General features: G+C 48.1%; 2 protein-coding genes across 2 annotated transcripts in view; both read right to left on the bottom strand.

Annotated features, from left to right (window-relative positions):
• Positions 1–295: 295 nt before the first annotated feature.
• DHRS13 (dehydrogenase/reductase 13) lies at positions 296–2,667 on the bottom strand. The gene is made up of 5 exons (XM_030462435.1): positions 2,541–2,667; positions 2,290–2,408; positions 1,758–1,881; positions 1,347–1,658; positions 296–612 (listed from the first exon to the last, which is right to left on the bottom strand). Exons 1-5 carry the CDS (start codon positions 2,665–2,667, stop codon positions 311–313), a joined length of 984 nt encoding a protein of 327 aa, XP_030318295.1. The 3' UTR covers positions 296–310.
• A 1,038-nt stretch (positions 2,668–3,705) lies between these two features.
• PHF12 (PHD finger protein 12) overlaps positions 3,706–17,852 on the bottom strand; it is a 32,119-nt gene continuing 17,972 nt past the window's right edge. Inside the window, exons 6-15 of the mRNA XM_030462313.1 lie at positions 16,881–17,013; positions 16,017–16,181; positions 15,218–15,379; positions 13,369–14,185; positions 11,439–11,561; positions 9,922–10,065; positions 7,841–7,939; positions 7,260–7,342; positions 5,453–5,591; positions 3,706–4,873 (exon numbers count right to left, since the gene is read on the bottom strand). Coding sequence (XP_030318173.1) covers positions 4,536–4,873; positions 5,453–5,591; positions 7,260–7,342; positions 7,841–7,939; positions 9,922–10,065; positions 11,439–11,561; positions 13,369–14,185; positions 15,218–15,379; positions 16,017–16,181; positions 16,881–17,013 — 2,203 coding nt within the window. The 3' untranslated portion in view covers positions 3,706–4,535. The remainder of the gene's footprint in view (positions 4,874–5,452; positions 5,592–7,259; positions 7,343–7,840; positions 7,940–9,921; positions 10,066–11,438; positions 11,562–13,368; positions 14,186–15,217; positions 15,380–16,016; positions 16,182–16,880; positions 17,014–17,852) is intronic.

Consider the following 17,852-nt stretch of genomic DNA (forward strand, 5'->3'; position numbering starts at 1 on the left):
TGCCATGCGTGTGCAAGGCAGGGTGTGCTGCACTGCAGTGTGTGTTTGTCTTTGCCAGGCAGGGCAGCAGCCAGTGCAAGGCGGAACACCCTATGCTGCATTTCTGTGAATGTGTGCATGCAAACAAACAGTGCCATGCACTGTACATTATGCATGCACACCCACTACACAGGGAACACTGCACAAAGCCACATCTTCTTCCTCAGATGCTCCATTTCTCAGCAGACCCCAGGCAGTGCCAGCACAGAACTTCTCAATTCTAGCACATGATCTCTCAGGCAGCTCTTTCCCTTCCACCACCATCATTTTATTATCCGAACTCGGTGGCAGCAGGCACAGGATCCCCCTGGGCCCTTGCCAGCCCCACCAGCCTCTCACTGGCCTCCCAGAGTGCCTGGGCCAGCCGGTCATCACGGGCCAGTGGCCACGGCTCTTGTGGGTGACAGTTGGCGAAGTACCGCCCGCTGAGGGGCTCGATGCCATCTTGCGTGGCGCAGTGCAGCGGCGTCCGAGCCCCCTCGGCTGCTGTGCGGAAGAAGCACCGGACCAGCGGCAGCCAGAGCGGCTTGAGCCAGAGCGGAGTGTGGCGGAACAGCTCTGTGTCCACAAACCCTGTGGAGAGGGGGAAGCCACCATGTCACATCCCGGATCCCTCCAGGAAAGGGCCCATGAAAGACATGAGTGTCAAGAAATAGCAGTGGCTGCACCAAGGTTGCCTTTGCATGGGCAGCTCTGATGGAGCTTTCCCCAAGGGCTCAGTGAGTGCTGCACAGTGTGCAGTGCAAAATGTGTGGTCTGTGCAGCGGTGCACTGGGCAAAGGGACAGTCCTGAAAAGGGACACACCATGCAAAGGGACACAGAGAGCACAGGGATGTTTTGTGGAAAGGGGCACACCATGCAAAAAGTGCTCTGTGCAAAGGGGATGCTCCTGACAGGGGACACCACCATGCAAGGGACACTGTGCAAAGAAATGGTTCATGCAAAGGAAGACACCGTCTCCCTGGGACATGCAAAGGGACACAGGGACACTGCAAAGGGACACATGGTGCACAAGAACATTATGCTAAGGGCTAGGCCATGCCAAGGGACACTGTGAAAGGGATACTTTCCTGCCAAGGGTGCACTGTGCAAAATATGCATTGTGCAAAGGGACACTGTGCAAAGGTTGCACCTTGCTAAGAGATGCTCCATGCTAAGGGATACTCTGTGCAAATGGAGACACTGAGCGAAGGGCACTCCATGCATGGTGATGCTCCTGTTCAGAAATTTGTACAGGTGGACACCCTGTGCAAAACACACACTGTCCCACTGTCCTCAGCTTGGGGTGACAGACCTGGGTCCTTACCTGGATGCACAGCATAGCAGGTCACCTCGGTGCCCTGCAGGCAGGTGGCCAGCTCACGGGCATGCAGCACATTGGCCAACTTGCTGTCACAGTAGTCCTGGAAGGTCGAGAACATCCCGGGGGGCGGATGGCCTAGGGCGTTGAGGCGCAGGCGGCCGGCGCAGTGGGCGCTGGAGGCGATGATGACAACCCGGCTGGGTGCAGAGCTCTGCAGCCGCTCCAGAAGCAGCTGTGTGAGCAGAAAATGGCCCAGGTGATTCACTTGGAAGGAGAGGCTAAAGCCATCTTCTGTCGTGCCCCCGGCGCTCACGCCTGTGAAAGGAAGGCAATGGCAGCCCCAGGGTGGGTGCCCTGGGGGCCCAGATGTGGTGGTGGTGGTGGTGAGGAGATACTGAGGGTCACGGTGCTCACCCGCGTTGTTGATGAGGAGGTGCAGGTGGGGCTCCTGCCGCAGGAAGGCGCTGGCAAAGGCTCGCACCGAGCGCAGGCTGGCCAGATCCAGATGCATGAACCTCACGTTGGGGTTCCCCGTCTCCTGTGGGCACAGCACAGCGTGGAGCAGAGCCCGAGGGGGGCATCTTGAACGGGGTGGGGGCTGGACGCAGCTAGGAGTAGAGGGACTGTTCTGGGGGCTGGACCTGACTCAGTGTGAGGGGTCTGAGGTGCCCTGGGGCTTCCTTGGGTTAGGGGTGGGTGAGGTGGCCCCTGCTTGGGTTGGGAGGGTCCTGAGGGGTCTCCTGAAGGGGCCCCTGGGGTGTCCATGGATGAGCCATGGGGTCTCTCTGAGGTGGTAATGGGGGTGCTCTTGGAGTATCCATAGAGGTGTCTGGGGGATGTCCATGCGATGCTGAAGGGTATCCTATGGGAGTGCCCAGGGTGCCCGCCGAGGGTGTCCGGGATGTGTCCCGGGGGTGTCCCGGGGTACCCGTGTCGCGGCCCTCACCGTGCGGATGCGGCGGGCCGTGGCCTCTCCCCGGGAGGCGCTGCGGGCCGCCAGCACCACTCGTGCCCCACCGCGGGCCAGCTCCAGCGCCGTGGCCGCCCCGATGCCGCCGCTTCCCCCTGGGGAACGAAGCGAAGCGTAAACGCGGGACCGCAACCGAGCCGCCCCACGGACCCTACGGGGACTGTGTTGGAGTCCCCTGGACTGCACCGGGGCAGTACCGGAGCCCATCGGGCCCCCCCGGCGCTCACCGGTAACAATGGCTGTTCGGCCGTGCAGCACAGGGCAGACGAGGGGCGGCAGAGCCCGGCGCAGCCCGTGGCGGATGAGGGTGTAGAGGGCCAGCACCAGCCCCACGCCCAGCAGCCCCCACCCCATCCCGCATCCACCGGCTCCGCGCCCCGCCCTGGCCCAGCCTCCCCGGGAGGAGGGACAAGGGCCGGGCCTTGCGCAACCGGAACGTGGGGTGATGTGGAGAGGTTGGCAAAGGGCTTTGTCTGCGGGAGGGATGAATTCTTGGCCCGCGGGTCAGGGCAGAGCCAGGGAGAAGCTGAGGCGTGGGTCAGCGAAGCCGCCTGCCCCCCAGGCACCGGGAAGGGCGGATGCTGCACAGCCCCTGCCCTAAGGGAGAGGGCGAGGGGTGCACTGGCATCCTCCCTCCCCACACCCCCCAGGCCAAGACCCCACCTCTCATACCTGGAAACATTCACGGTAAAGATTGGAGCTGTTTGAGAATGCATCCCTGCTCACCATGTCCTGGTGTGCATGTAAAGCAGTATGAGGGGGGCGAGGGGGAGACTGTCCCCCCCTACTTCACTCGGTGAGATTCCCCCCAACAGTGCTGTGTCCTTTTTTTGCAGCCTCCCAAGAAGGACACAGAGCTCTTGGAGTGAGTCCAGAAGTAGCCACAAAGATGGTCCAAGGGCTGGAACAGCTTTGCTCTGGCTCAGAGTTGATGTTCAGCCTGGAGAAGGCTCCAGGGAAACCTTAAAGCACCCTCCAGTACCTGAATGGGGTCCACGAAAGCTGGGGACTTTTTATAAGGGCAGGGAGTGACAGGACAAGGGGTAATGGCTTCAAACTGAAAGAGGGATTTAGATGAGATAATAGGAAGAAATGTTTTGCTATGAGGATGCTGAATCACTGGCCCAGGTTGTCCAGATTATCTGTGGCTGCCCCATTCCTGTCAGTGTTCAAGAACAAGTTAGATGGGGCTTGAAACAGCCTGGTCTAGTTAGAGGTGTCCTTGCCCATGGTCCTTTCCACCCCAAACCCTTCCACAACCTTCCAGTCCCCATCCTGGACTATCATGGCTCATCCCCTTCACACAGCTCAGGCTCCTCTCCTGTGGTCAGACACTCCAAGGAAGTGCCAGGTCGTGGTGACAAGAGTGAAGACAGACAGTCAGAAAACAGAATGTGAAGTATTTTTTTTTTATATACAGAATACAGGAAAGTTTCTGTAAAGTCTAAAACGTTACAATTACTATGTACAGTGGAACTAGCTGTTCTGCTGCAGGGAGGTGGCATATAAACAAAAGAGACAGACAGGTTACGACAAACGATCTGCTACAATAGACAATTTGAGGAACGTCATACCACATGTAGCACTGTACACAGCTTTAAAACATTGAAAAATGCCATCACTGATGTATTTACACAGAATCCCAACACTTTTCCTTATTTGAAATAAAAATAGGATGGACACCAGGAAAAGAACTCGTTTCTCACTGCCCATAATACACAGTAGCTACTTGTAGTGCAACCATAGCAGGGAGGGATGGGAAAAAATAACTGTGGGAAGAAGAGCGCTTCTTTACATTAAATAAAACAATGATATTGTATAGATTTGCTGTATGAAAACTGTATTTCTCTTTTAATATAAAACTATTGTCACTGGCACAAAATAGAACAAGTTTCTGATTATTTTACAACTGCATGGGAACTATCTGTCAGAGAGAGTCCTCGAGTCAGACAGCGGTCGCCCCTCGCTCTGACGCGTCCTGCTCTCACTGCAGTTTTCCTTTTAAAATGAAATGTATAGTACAAATATATGTGCAAATGCCCCTAAAACTTGAGCAAAAAAGAAAAATTAAAAAAAGTTAAACGTTCTTCATATTTCATGCAAACGGCGTGTGAACAGTCTCTGGGCCGACATAGAAAAAATCCCACCTCGGTTTGTACATTTTTGCATTGCAAGAGTCTGAGGGCGCTTTTCCTTACACCAAAGCTCTCTTCCTAAAATTCCTAAGGAACAGAGTTGGACCGCAGCACGGGCACCTGGTGGGGTTTCAGAGAAAGCTTCTCCTCCAAGTCCATGTCTTGTACTAAGGCAGTGTCCCCCCCCTTGGGCTGTTTGGTCGCAAATTCGGTAATGCTGAAAACAAACTGCAGGCAGCCCAACTTGATGTAACTGCCGTGGTGGAGCAGGGCTGTTCCCTCCCAGCCAGCCCCGCTGCCCCCGATTAAGCTGGAGCTGCTGGCTTTGCAGTTACAAGGTTTCCGATGCTGCCCTTGTGCCTGTGAATTCATCACAGCGGCTTCTTCATGCGGCTCCTCTTCTTGTTTTCTGCTTTTATGTCGTTCTGGAAAAGAAAAATAACTTAAGATTCGGGCAGGACGGGTTCAGCTTGATTTAATCAATGGGAACAATTGCTGAGGTGCCTCAGGGGTAAGATCCTCCATCCACAAGGCTAATAAAAGGGTAACAGCAACATCCTCACAGCTCTGGAGAGGCAGAGACATTTACACATCTATTTTAGCAGATAAGAATATAGTGGAGAGCAGCAGCTATCTGTATGTGTGGGGGGATGCCTGTAGCACAGCCCAGGTGACTTGTTTCCAGCTTGGGATGTGCTTGGGAAAACTCTCAGTCCAGCTCTGAAGCAGAGTTCATCAGCCAGAGCTGGTATCAGGCAGGAACCTGGAGTTTAACTCCAGCACTGGAGGCAGGAGCAGAGCTAACAGCAGAGCACTCCCTGCAGAGTAAAGTCTTGTGCAACCCAGGCTGAGGCCGCTGCAAAGACTCTCCCTTTTGTAAGAGCTGAACAAACCACTGCAGAACAAGGGGCACCAACAGGGAACTGCTTTGCACCAATCTCCTGTGTCCCTCCCCAACATCTCCCTGGGGTGTAACATGGTGCTGTCACTGCCTCATCACTCACTTATGACACTCTGCACTTTGGCAACAATACTGCTGGGAGGAGTGGGCGTCATCTTCTCCGAGAAGTCACACGAATACAGAACATTGTCCACAGTTGTCCCATGTTCACTGTAGTTCAACAGCTCGTAATGTTTTGTATTCTGTAAAAAAAAAAAAAAGGGGAGAGGAGGGAATCGACACAGCAAGTCAGAAGAGTTTCTGCTCACATACCCCTTTGGTGCATTGAAACAACTCCTCTCTCCCTGCATGCTGCTGATGGTTAAATAAGAGCAGTTAAAATGTTGTCCAGCTTCAGGACTACCAACCTAACCCTCGTGCACAGCTCATGCTCACAGAACAGCCAACTTTTGGCAGAGAGGGATGGCCAAAGGAGGTCTGAAAAGACGACAGTTCTACTGACTGCAGTTGGACCAATATTATCTTTTGGAAACTGGCATTCAAGCTGCTTCAATCAAGGATTCAAGCCCATTCTCACAAGGCCAGCACACCATTTTAACGGGGATACTAGATGCAAATGCAGCACTAGGCCTATGCCTAGCACAGAGATGCGCTTTGGAAAGCAGACACAAGATGGCAAGAGGGATGCCAGTGTGCTGCTGCAGCAGCCATGAGACAGACTGTCTGGGACTTACAGGCCTTTTGCAGACACTGAAATGCCAGGAGATGTTTCAGTGACATTACAGCATTACACAAGCAGCCTCACGCTCAACTGAGCTTTGCAGAGGATGTTGACAGAGAGAAGGAGATATCAGGAATCATCTGAGGGCTGAAGACCTTGTCCCCCAGGGAAGAGAGAGCTTTAGTTGAGTCACAAAAACTCATGCATGAGGGAGTAAATTTTTGAGTAACCTGTGAGACTGCAGAGACTAAGGCCAAGCACAAGCTGCCAACATCCAGAAGCAGAAAGAGCAGACAGAGTTAAGGAGGGGGAATTTTCCCTCTAGAGACACAGAATGCCTGCTGGAGTACAGTAGTTCAGTGCCTAGAGCCTGATTTTGGACTGACCACTGTGAGAAGAAGCTTCAACACAGATTTAAGGTCTGGATCCCATTACCAAATGTGTTCTGTAGCTTGTAGTGCACTGGAGGAACAGCCAAAGCTGGCTGTGGTTAATCCTGGATCCTGCTTCAGAAGCTGGTTGACAAATGGTGATATAAAAGACACGATCTTGCGTCAAAGCCTGTTTCCAGGCTAAGAAACATCTCCAGCAGCACTTCTATTAGCAGACCAATAGAAGGTGTATTTACTTTAAGAAAAAACTAATCTCTGGACTGTAGTTAAGGAGCAACTGCAGACCTCTGTTTATGTCGAGGGCTTAACTGAAATTTTAGTTAAATAATTTTTACAGAGTATGATGGCACAAACACTTTGCACCACCATGACACCTGAAAGCAAGAGACTCAGAGCAGCTCCCTGCTCTGCTCCAGCTGAGATTACATGTTGACATGTAAAGTTTAACTTTTAACAATGCAGATGGATCAAAAAGTATCAAACCATTTTTGACTCTTCCTTTCCCTAGCCACCAGCAGTAGCAGTGCTTACTTGTGGTCAGTCTTTGTCCACAGGCAGTTAGCTCAGAGAAATCATGCTGGCAGAGCTCTGTGCTCCAGAAAAGGGTTTGACAGAAAATGCTGACACAGCCTTCACTGGAGTGAAACCATTCACAGCCCTGGCTCCTACTTTGTAGTCCACAAAGGAGCACCACACAAAGACAACCTGCTGCCTGCATCTCCAGCTCCCACTGCCATGCATGCCAAATAATAAAAATATACTTAAAAAAAAAAACCCCACAACAGTCAAGCACTCACCTCATCGTAGAATATGCAGGCATGTTTGCCAGACACATAGTTACAGTGACCATAGCTTGTAAGGCACACATCCATATCAGCTCCTGTTAATGGGTAGGACAAAACACTTTCAGTTCATTTCAGAAAAAAAACTGTCAGGCAGCAGAGAACAACAGGCAGAATTAAACTTCAATTAGCAAAACAACAGGGGAGCAACTGCCTTTGTCCAGGCTCCCAGGACTGCATGAATAATGCTGTGATAAGCCACAGAACAAAGTTTCAGTGGGGGAAGGGAAGGCAAACAGCTCCATGAAGGCTGAAGAGCATTTCACCGTTACCGGTTCTACCCAGAGCACCGGGGAAATGTAAGGAGAATGATGTGAAACCTGCAAAAAAATTTAAACTCTTCTCCCCATCAGCCACTGATCTCCAGGACAGTCAGGTTACAAAGATGCAACCTCACACAGCTTCAAGCAGGGGGGGTAATTTCCACCTTTCCTGCTAGTGAAGAATCCCAGTTCAAACGTCCAGTGCAGGAGTGTTTTCCTCAGGGAGAACACCACCCTGATTCTAAAAGGTCAGGGCAGGAAAAAGCTACTCACCTGTCCCAATGTAGAGGGTTCGATAGCACATATTGACTGCACCCCCCAAGCCCATCAGAGGATAGAACACCGCCCGGGCTTGCACTTCCTTTCTTTGCGCTGCAAGATAAAATGAAATTACTTGAACAATGTTATCAGCTACAAATGCTGCTTGACCCCCGTGTCCCCAGAAAGCACAGATCCTAAGGAAGATGAAGTCAGCTTTGGCCTAAACTCTGGTTCTCAACCCTCGACAAATGTTTGTTCATTAAACATCTTTTTTTGCCAGTCATCAGAGAAAACTGCTCAGTAACCCACACCAAGCCATGCAGCTGGGGGAACATTAATACTGAGGGTACACAATGGAGCCAGACTGAGGAAAACATGAGCCTCCTACCACTAGCTTCTTTCTTAATCTCTTCCACTTCAGGTAATCAAAGAGCTGAGTATTGTCAAAGTGCCACTTAAACAAAACAAAATAAAAGGTACTGGGGAATGTAACCAACTTAACAGCTGCAATTTCACTTCTAGTGGAGCTGTAAGAAAAAAACCACAGGGGCTGAAGAGGGCTTGTCCAGGGACCACTTGACCACCCCGGTTCCCTGAACAGGGGATTTACCCTCAGATTGGTCCCTATGGTACACTGGACAATGGAGCTGGCAGATCAGCTCCCTGGCAGCCAAGCTCAAATCAAACATCCTCACATGCCCACATTAACTGGACAGAAAACCATCTCCTGTGGAACAGACATCAAACTCTGGACCACACAGGCCTCACCAGGATTTCAGCAGCTGTTTTTAAGGGATAAGCCCCCTTAAAAGGCAGAGTTTAGGCCCCTCCTGATACTGCATCTCCATGACAGTTTTACATCAAGAGTGCAAAATCAAGGAACAGAAGGCGAGGATTACAAGACATTGTTTGCAGAGCCACCTACATCAAGAACATCAGCCACACCAAGTGGCACCCCTGGATGTGCAGCACTCAATCCAGCTGAGCGTCCATGAGCATCCACCTCTGCCCAGCTGCCCTGCACAAGTCCTTCCGACTGTATGACTCAACAGGGCTCACTAAAGGCTTTGGACCTAAAATTCATCAGCAATGCTAAACAGTCAGCTGGATGCCTCCTTCCTGCCTCAAAAGGGTAATGGGTTAAGACAGCATCAATCTGCCTTCTGAAAGGCAGGCTGCTGAAGAATTTCCAGAACTGGTGTGTTGACCAGCACAGGAATGCAGCTCATCTCACAGCCTGGTGCTGTGCCCTACAGCAGCCTTCAGAAGAAGATTGACAAAGCATTTGGAGAATGCTGTGATGCTACAGCAGGCAAGCAGTTTCAGAAGGTTACTGACTGCTAGCAGGCTTCTAAAGGTCTTATCTTGGATATTTACCACCAAGCCCTAGCAGAATGGGAGCAGAAACCTGCTCCCAGCACAAGGCTGCCCAGCTGGTTCTTGAAAGAGGATTAAATGGGCTGGCAGCATGCAGAGGAACACGAAGTCTTCCTCCTGCAGCTTTAGGTGTTGGTGTGCGGGTACCCATGACCACAAACAAAGCCAATGTAGAACTCTGGAATCTGGAGATTTCCAACAGAAATGAGGGTTGTTTTCCATTATTTGCATCAGTCGCATTTAGTGTTTCAGCTTGACAGTGACATTATTCTCAACGTCACACATATATTCTGTGGCCCAGTTCCCACTTTTCATGTGCTAGTCTTACAAGCAACTTTTCCAGAAATAGAGAGCAGGAGCTCACATATTTCTCTTGCCCATCTCAAAGGTGAGGACAAAGAAAACCCAACAAACAGCTAAACCTTCCCAACTCTTGCTTATTATAGGAAAAAAATCCCACAACTTCACTAAAGATTTCCAGCAGAAAATCAGAAGTTACTGAAAATGTTTTCATTGCCATAATTTGTAAAATTTTTATTAAAGGGACCTGAAGGAGTGTCTGGCCATTGGGTATCCAGAGTAGAAGAGAAGAGGAAAGAAATGTGAAAGGCAGCATCAGACATACTAGAAGAAGAGGGAGATCTTCAATGAATAGGCAAGGGAGTGCCAAAAAGCTATGGATCAACATAAACCAACTATTCTGGGGCTGCTCTTACCTTCAGTGTGGTTTCCCACAGGAGATTGCTGATGGGAACTGACACTGCTCACTAGAGACTGAGCTTTGGAAGGAAAGAGCTGATGTATTCTCTGCAAGGCCAGAAACTTGATCAGCTGCTCATCCAGCATATTTATCTCAATCTCTGTTAATAAACAAAAAGCAATTAGTGAGTTATTCATGGAAAGGGTGCAATCTGAGCTGCAGTGGATTTAACTGTCCCACTTTCAAACTTGCCATTTGCTTCAACAGCAGAGACTTGAAAAATGTTGCAGTATCAAGAATCTTAAACAGGGGTGATCTATTATTTTATATCATCTCCTGTGAGCAGCATGGGAGGAGAGCACCAGTGGTGGCCCCAGAGCTATAAATGAGGCAGAAAGTCAAAGTTTAGGGGAACAAAGACCGGTAAGTTGAAAATCTGCCATTTTGGTTCAGAATCAACAGGTCTGCAGAGGTGGACATAGCAGGCTGGGTACTTCGTGTGAAGCTCCATTATCTAGTTAAAGTCTAACCCTACATTACAGAGGAAAGCTGTAACCACCTTTGAAGCTGATACAGGCTCATTCTCGAGTCACGCGCTTTTGTTGCAGGGTCAATGAAACAACACAGAGCAATTCTGACAACATTATTAACAAGCTTTAGAACAGATCTGTTGCTGATAGCTTTGAGGTATTTATATTTGTAAAGCCCTACAGAGGCCTGCCTTCTGGCAGCAAGCAGACTGGCTAACCCCTTCTTCCAAGAGCCTTCTCCATCTCAACAACTGTTAAAATGGCAAGCAGAAGAAGCAGAGCTCTAACAGCCTTTCCTGATAGTAGAGAGGTAGAACATGGACTGGCAGGGAAGTCAGGGTTCACCCAAGAAAGCAGGGTCACACTGGCAATGCCAGAAAGGCTGTTCTTCAGATGCAGATGTCTCTAACAACAGCCTTGCTGCACTACTGGTGATTGTTGTTCAGCAGCCTCCACCTCCCCCTAAGTGGCTCTACTAAGGTTTGGCATTTCTTGCCAAGTGCAACAAAAGGAAAACAATAAAGAAAAAGAGGCAGCCTAGGAGAAAACCAACAGAAGCAGAAATAAATCAGAAATCTAACTGACCCATTAGAGCATCACAACTCAGGTGACAGCTTGACTGCAAGATCTATTGTTGCTGGACTTTCTGCCTGCCAGGAACAGCTTTGGATTGCAGTGAGCACCACAACATGGCAGGGCTGCAGGTTTCTGCATGTGAATTCTACCTGGAAAGCAGCCCATGCAATAGCTTTGTGATCCTGCAATAGCTTTGTGATTGTTCCCCAGAAAAGCTTCAGGCAGAAACACTTCATTGGCTTTGCTGCCTTGGCAACGCTACAAGTAGGGAAGCATGTGACATATTTAAGGTAATGTATAGCCAGCCCCACCCTCACCTGACTGCAACCTTTCCTTATCTCTGGAACTTCTCCTCAAACAGAGACCAGTGCTGGAGGGGAGCAAACACACAGGACTAGTAGAGACTGACAATGAAGGAAATACTCACCCCCGTCTACTAACGCTTTCAGGGAACTGGTGAGGTCCAACATAGCTGCAGAGTTTGAAGTGAGCGATGAGGGTAGAGTTAAAGCGCTTCCTATGGATAAGGTGCTGGGACTGACCTTACCATCTACAGGGAAAGATGGTGCAGAGAAGATATGTCACTGTGACGTCCATGAGACATGCACCCAGCCCTCTGGCTGCACTCCGTTTCCAAGCTGTTCAGAATGACTAATTTTGCTTACAGTCACGCTTTGAAAAGGCCTGAATTAGAGTCCATGAGCTCCCTTTCCCTCACAGAAGGACCAGTGTGTGCCTCCTGCACAGAGCCAACTGCCAGCTTCTGCTGCTCACTTCCAGCTGTGGGAGGAATTCTGCACCTATATAATTCAGCTCCTACTCCCCAGTTGAAGGAGCAGCAATGACAGACTGTAAGTGGTGTCACACTGCAGGGACTGGAAAGAGGAGCAACAAGTCCCCAAGAGGTTCCTAACCCTGGTGACAAGTCTGGGGTGCAGTTCCTGGTCTAGGAAGATTGTGACAGTCATAAGTAATTTTATTATTTACAAAATAAAATTGTACTGCTTTAGCAGCAACCCTGCAGCTGAAAGAGGTGACAGCAAATGCCAGAAAACAGAAATCCCTTAATGCGCTGCTGATACCAGATCTTCTCCAGTTAGTTTGCTTAGAAGTAGAACTACCATAGGCCTGAAACTTAGGGTAAAGTAAAAAATAAGTCCTTGAATGATGAGTATTTTTGTACTCAATAACAAAATTTGCACACTGTAATTTATGATTTGTTATATATCTGCATCGTGTTAGATGGAAAGTCTAAATATTTACACCTTTCCCAAGAGACACTGCTTTAAAATGATGCTTTAATCCACATTTTGTAGAACACGAGTTTTGTGCCAAAAGCAATTATTTAACATCTTAAGCAACTGCAAAATTATGTAGAGTTTGCAGCACTCTTCAAACCACAAGCAAGTAGTTTTCTATAGTATGGTCTCATTTCCACTAACAAAACCTCTCCCAGAACTGCATTTCTCATCAGGGCACAGTCAAACCAGCAGCCTCAGAGTAACCAAGTTTGTTCATCCATAAGCAAGGAGGCCAAGTACTCTGGGGACTACTTTCAAATATGAGGTAATGCTCAGAAGTTACTCATTAAGGAATAATAAAAAAAAAATAATAAAAAGACATTGCCTCTGTTGACTGCAATCACTAGATCTGAACCACTCAATGCCAGCCTGCCACTGAGCTGCTAGGAACTGCAAGTGACAGACAGCTCTGTCAAATGCTTCTCAGCGACTGCTTCAACCCAGCCTGCACAAAAGGTTTAATAATTTGAGTGTTGAGCTGGTATGGAGTAAGGGAGAAGGTAAATGGTCCAAGTGAAAGCTTATTCTAGCTAAATACGAATTACAGGCAGTTACTCTGACTTCAATGTCTTAACATCTTAGATTCCATGGGTTTTTACTGAAGAATAGGTATTTAGACTTTAATAGCAAGGCTTCTGGGTGCAACTCAGGACAGAGATGATTTATCTTGTCCATAACTCCCCTGTATGAACAGCCTGGCAGACAACAGACAAAGCACACTACAGCTGCCCTAGTCCTCACTTCTCCAACGTCAAGGCTGTGCAGCTGAAGACTTCTTAAATTCACAACTACTTCTGCTTTGCAGAATCAAATTCATCTACAATCCCGCTTCTCAGGACAGAGCTCCCCTCTCAGGTATAGGCAGATAACAAAAAATATATCCTGTGGCTCCCATGAAGGGCCCTAAGACAGATGAGACCTAAGAAACTTCTCCTAGCTCTCCACAGAAATCCCAGTTCCCAGGTAAATGAGGGCACACTGCTGAAGCCCTGAGGTTCAAAATAATATTTTGCTTTCTCAGCCCCGGGGGGCCAAGATCAGCTGTTGGGCACATACCTGAAGGTGGTGCTGGTGAACAGAATCTGTTTGTGGACCCAACAGCAGAGATGCCATCTCCTGCAGCCTGCGGAGGGGTGAGAGCCCTGGTGGCAGCCAGAGGAGAGCCCATCGATCGCAGGTCTGCTGTCAGCGAGGGTCCGATCTGTGTCTGCACATTCTTTCTTTGCAAAGTGCTGGTGGTCTCCAGACTGGCACAGGAGCTTGATATGGATGAGGGTGTACTCGTGACTGGCACAGAACCCCTTTGTGCACAAGAAACAGGCCCTGCTACGTTCTCTGTTTTGACAATGGTTCCAATGGTGTGATTCAGAAGTCCACAAGTCGCTGGGGGGGTGAGGGGCCGAGGCCACGTTTGCCGATGAGACAAAACAGGTATCGTGTTCCCAGATCCCATTAGCCTCTGGGAGTCAGTCAACTGTGCTGAAGATTCGGATGAAACACCATAGAAATGAGGACCATTTACTTTAATGTCAGAGGCTGTCGGCCCGTTCGAAGTCCCGCAAGAAGACACTTTCTTGGATTTATCTATACAAGAGCTGCAGTTGACATCTTCCTGTGACAAAGTCTGCTGGGATTGTGAGGAGCTCAAGGAATTCTGTGTGGTAATCCCTGAGGTGCAGGATGACATGGAATAGAGGGAAGGTGTGGGTGCCTTGTCAGCTGCCTGGTAAGGGTTGGCGAGTGAGCCGTCTGCCACAATAACAGGCTTAATATCAGCCTTCTCTGTTTGTTCAGAGTCCCAAAGCGAAGTCATCTGCTTAGCAGATAAATGTTTCAATATGCTGCATTGGAGTGCAACAACACTACAGAGCCACTGGGAGGAAGAAGAAAGTGCAGGTTAGCTCCAGGGGCAGACAGCGCTCCAAACCTCAACAGTTACTCCATCCTTCACCCAGCTGGAAGAAATTCAGCTGCCTCACTGTGCTGCTGACCGCTCTGACGCAGCCTGGAACTACACCATCTGCTTTGATGCTCATCTAGAATCAGGAGAAAACTTTGTCCAGAAGTACAAAAGTGCAACCAAAATTAGGCTGATCTCCATGCTGGGGACAGTACACAGAGGAGCTGAGATTAAAGGAGGGAGAAGGCAGCAGGTGCACTTCCTCACTCCCAAACTTTTCCTTCACTTCACCTGTTAAGTGTTGCAACTCTTCAACTAGTTACAAACACATCTTTCACTAATCCAGGCTTCTATCCAAACCAAATCCTACAATTTACTCTATAGCATGCTGGAAAGAAATGCTGATCTGCCTCACACTATAGGGAGTCACCTGGCAAAGCACCTTTTATTTTGCTCAAGATAGAGGAAGACCAGAAGTTTTATCTGAAGTTTTAGGCTCCTTGCTGAATGTGCACCTGTCACAGAGAAAAACCCAGAAGGACTCACTATATGACTGACTGCAAGGCAACATGCCTTTGCATTGTGGAATCTGGCAAGAAGTTTCATACAAATTTAAAACACTCATTTGACCTTGATTTAAAAGTCAAATTCTATCAGCAATAAAAAGCTGCCCAGTGATGACATGCTGTACAAATAAACATGTCAGAGAGCAGCCTTACATAATCAAAGGAAATAAAAATGACATCTAGACAAAAGCCCTCAACTCCATTTTTAAGGCCAGAAGACTATTTCACCACTTCCCTGAAGTGTCAAATGAGGAGTTTTGCATTTTACCTAGGAAGCTGAAAGTTTTAATGGGCAAGGGTGTCAGAGACAAGACAAGCTATCACCTTCAGACATGATTTTGAGACTGGTTTCCTAGACAACTGTTCTGATCATGACTGAAATGGAAGAGGATCTTTGTACCAAAGCAACTACAGAGTCCAAGCATTTGACTTCATTTACCTCCTGTTGTTCTGTCTGGCTGGCTAAGTGCTCAGTGTTCAAAAGGTGCTTCTGCAAGGGTTCCTCAGGGATCCCGTTACAGATCAGCTCGCCATCTCTAATTGCTGCAGGCGTAAGTAACGGGGGTGGAAGCCGGTATTGGGACTTTATAGCATCAGGAACCTACATTGTAGAGAAAGAAAATCACACATGAGAACAATTACTCAAGAATGACTAGTTAAAGAAAGTGCCTAACCAACACTATGCTTCGTGTTTGCTGCTTCCTGACCCAAAGGACCCCTGCAGACAATACATTAGAAGTTTCGAGGACTGAGGACTTTAAATTGATGCAGCTACACTGAAATGAAGTTTTATTCCCTTAGGTCAGGCATGACTTCAGCACAATGTGGTGGCTATGGCATAAAAGAAGTCCTGCAAAAAAGGCCAAGCAAGAAGGGAAACCTGTAATGGCATTCTTCAGGCATCTGGCAGCGAACAGCATTCAGGGTTTAACACAGAATATGCAACAGCCCTGATTACAACCATAGGGCCAACCTCAGGAGGTTTTGCTATGCACTTTCCATGCTTGAGCTAGATTTCTAACAGCTGAGCCTTATAACTGTTAGAAAAAGAGCTTCTTTAATCCTGGACCTAGTGAAAAGTAACTGCTGACTCCCAGACCTCTCACCAACACATTCTTTCAGACCCCACCCTCTTCCTGCTGCCCCAAGAGGTTATCCCTATGGGGCCTGCTGGCTTCCCTTCCAAACGGGAATACATACACGGGGATTTTCACCAACACCTACTTGTTGACACATACCTTCAAACCTTTTCTCTTTACTGATTGAAGAACTCTGCGATTCGGAGGATATTTCTTATGGATTCGGTTTAAGAAATCCACTTTGACAACATGCTGAGAAATGGTGTCCTGGAACCGGTCAAATACTCGGCACCGATTACTCAGGGTCAAGTTCTTCTGGTTCAGCTGGGTGATCAGATAATGCCACAGGAGTTAGGGATCTGCAGGTCACTCTAATGTACCCTAAGACTTTCATAATGCCTTGTAGCACTGGCAGTACAGCACCAGCTCAGCTTTAGACTATTTGTTTCCTGCAGCACTAACCATTTCTGATACAGGGCACATTGCTGTAGATGAACAGAAAACCATTTAGAGGCCAACTAAGCAGCACCAATGCTCTCAGAAGCAGTTTGTCTGGGCACATGCCCTTTGTTTCAGCCCCCTTTTCCTGAGTATTTAGTCTCAAGTACACAGCTTTTCCACAAATGAAAACTCCCTCTTGGAATGAAAAGGTTTTTTGGGTTAAGCATGCAAAGAATTACTTCCCCTATTTGTAGCACTGTGCTGCTTTGTATCACAGTTCTGGAAGCTCATATAGATCTTAAGGAGTCCAGTCTGAAAACTAGACAAGCTGTCAGTGAGCCACAATCTGAGCTGTCAGCTTCAGTTACAGGAAGGAGTTCCCCCATCTTTATATTTTATTGCAGATAGCAGCATCATATTCCTTTGGAGAGTGCGTTGCTTGCAGCAGGAGCTTTACAAGCGTTACAGGGAGCAGTAAGAGCTCAGAAGCTGTTTTACATTTGTTGTACTTTGTCCTTTAATGGACCTGCCAGGTTCCACTCCAGCATCCGGTTACCATACTGCAATCATAGTCCTGCTTACCACCACGTGTTCTATGTGATTTGGGCACATCCATCTACCCAGAGGCATGGCAGTAAGCGGTGGCTCCAGACAATCCATGTGGAACAGGAGTGGGCAATAATCACACTGGATTAGAGGTGCCACTCTGCAACTCCTACAATGAGAGAGCCATATCTTATTTCCCAGGCAGAATATAGAGTTTAAGTGAACAAGCAGGCAAGCTCAGCTAACTAGTTTATTTTTCCCCACCAACTTCCCTACATCATGTTACTTTGCATCTAAAATTAGGCTCCTTCCACAAGACCCACTCAAGGCAAAAGGATTTGCCCATGCACACAAGAGTTCCTCAGTGTAGACAAGGTCGACTGGCAGGAAGAGAGGCCCTTGCTGGAAAGCTCTAAGCAACTGTCAGATTGATATTAGAAACTTTTCAAGCTGCCTTGTGCATTAGTTCTTAATCTTATGATTGACCTTCATAACCTTGTGATTTAGGTTATTACAATTTTGCTCAGATGTATCTTGTGTGAAGCTGGGACTTTTATTACAAGATGTTGTGAAAACAAGTCTAAGGCTCTAGAATGCCACTATATAAAATACCCTAGGCTTTCAAGAGGTCTTTGCTCTATGAAATAGTCATCAGCTCCTCTCCACAGAAGCCCACTTAAGTCACCAGTCCAATTTCAAAAACTCACTTTAACTGGGTTCCCAAAATAAAGCTTTTCATTTCCACTGACATTTTGAACTGGGATTTTTATCTGTGCATTTCTTTATGCAGTTGTAAAAATCAGCAGTATTTTGTACTAGTTATGAGATTTACTATTTCAGCACAATTTTCCTTATTTGCCTTGGGCTTATATCTCAGTAGATTTCTATTTCCTAAAGGTCACCTCCTCACATACTTCCTTCATGAACCATAAATTAACAACTGTTTTCTAAACCATCATCACTTCAAAATTTTTCTTAGTAGAAAACCAGTGAGGACAAGTTAGCTCA

Source organism: Calypte anna, chromosome 19, assembly GCF_003957555.1.
Source record: "Calypte anna isolate BGI_N300 chromosome 19, bCalAnn1_v1.p, whole genome shotgun sequence".
Taxonomy (NCBI): domain Eukaryota; kingdom Metazoa; phylum Chordata; class Aves; order Apodiformes; family Trochilidae; genus Calypte; species Calypte anna.

Bases quoted from the DNA above. Each gene is read 5' to 3' on its own strand.
- DHRS13 (XM_030462435.1), bottom strand. From the start codon at position 2,667: ATGGGGTGGGGGCTGCTGGGCGTGGGGCTGGTGCTGGCCCTCTACACC. The intron at 2,409-2,540 runs GTGAGCGCCGGG...TTCGTTCCCCAG, and splicing joins CCGAACAGCCATTGTTACCG to GGGGAAGCGGCGGCATCGGG. The intron at 1,882-2,289 runs GTGAGGGCCGCG...CTGTGCCCACAG, and splicing joins CGGCCCGCCGCATCCGCACG to GAGACGGGGAACCCCAACGT.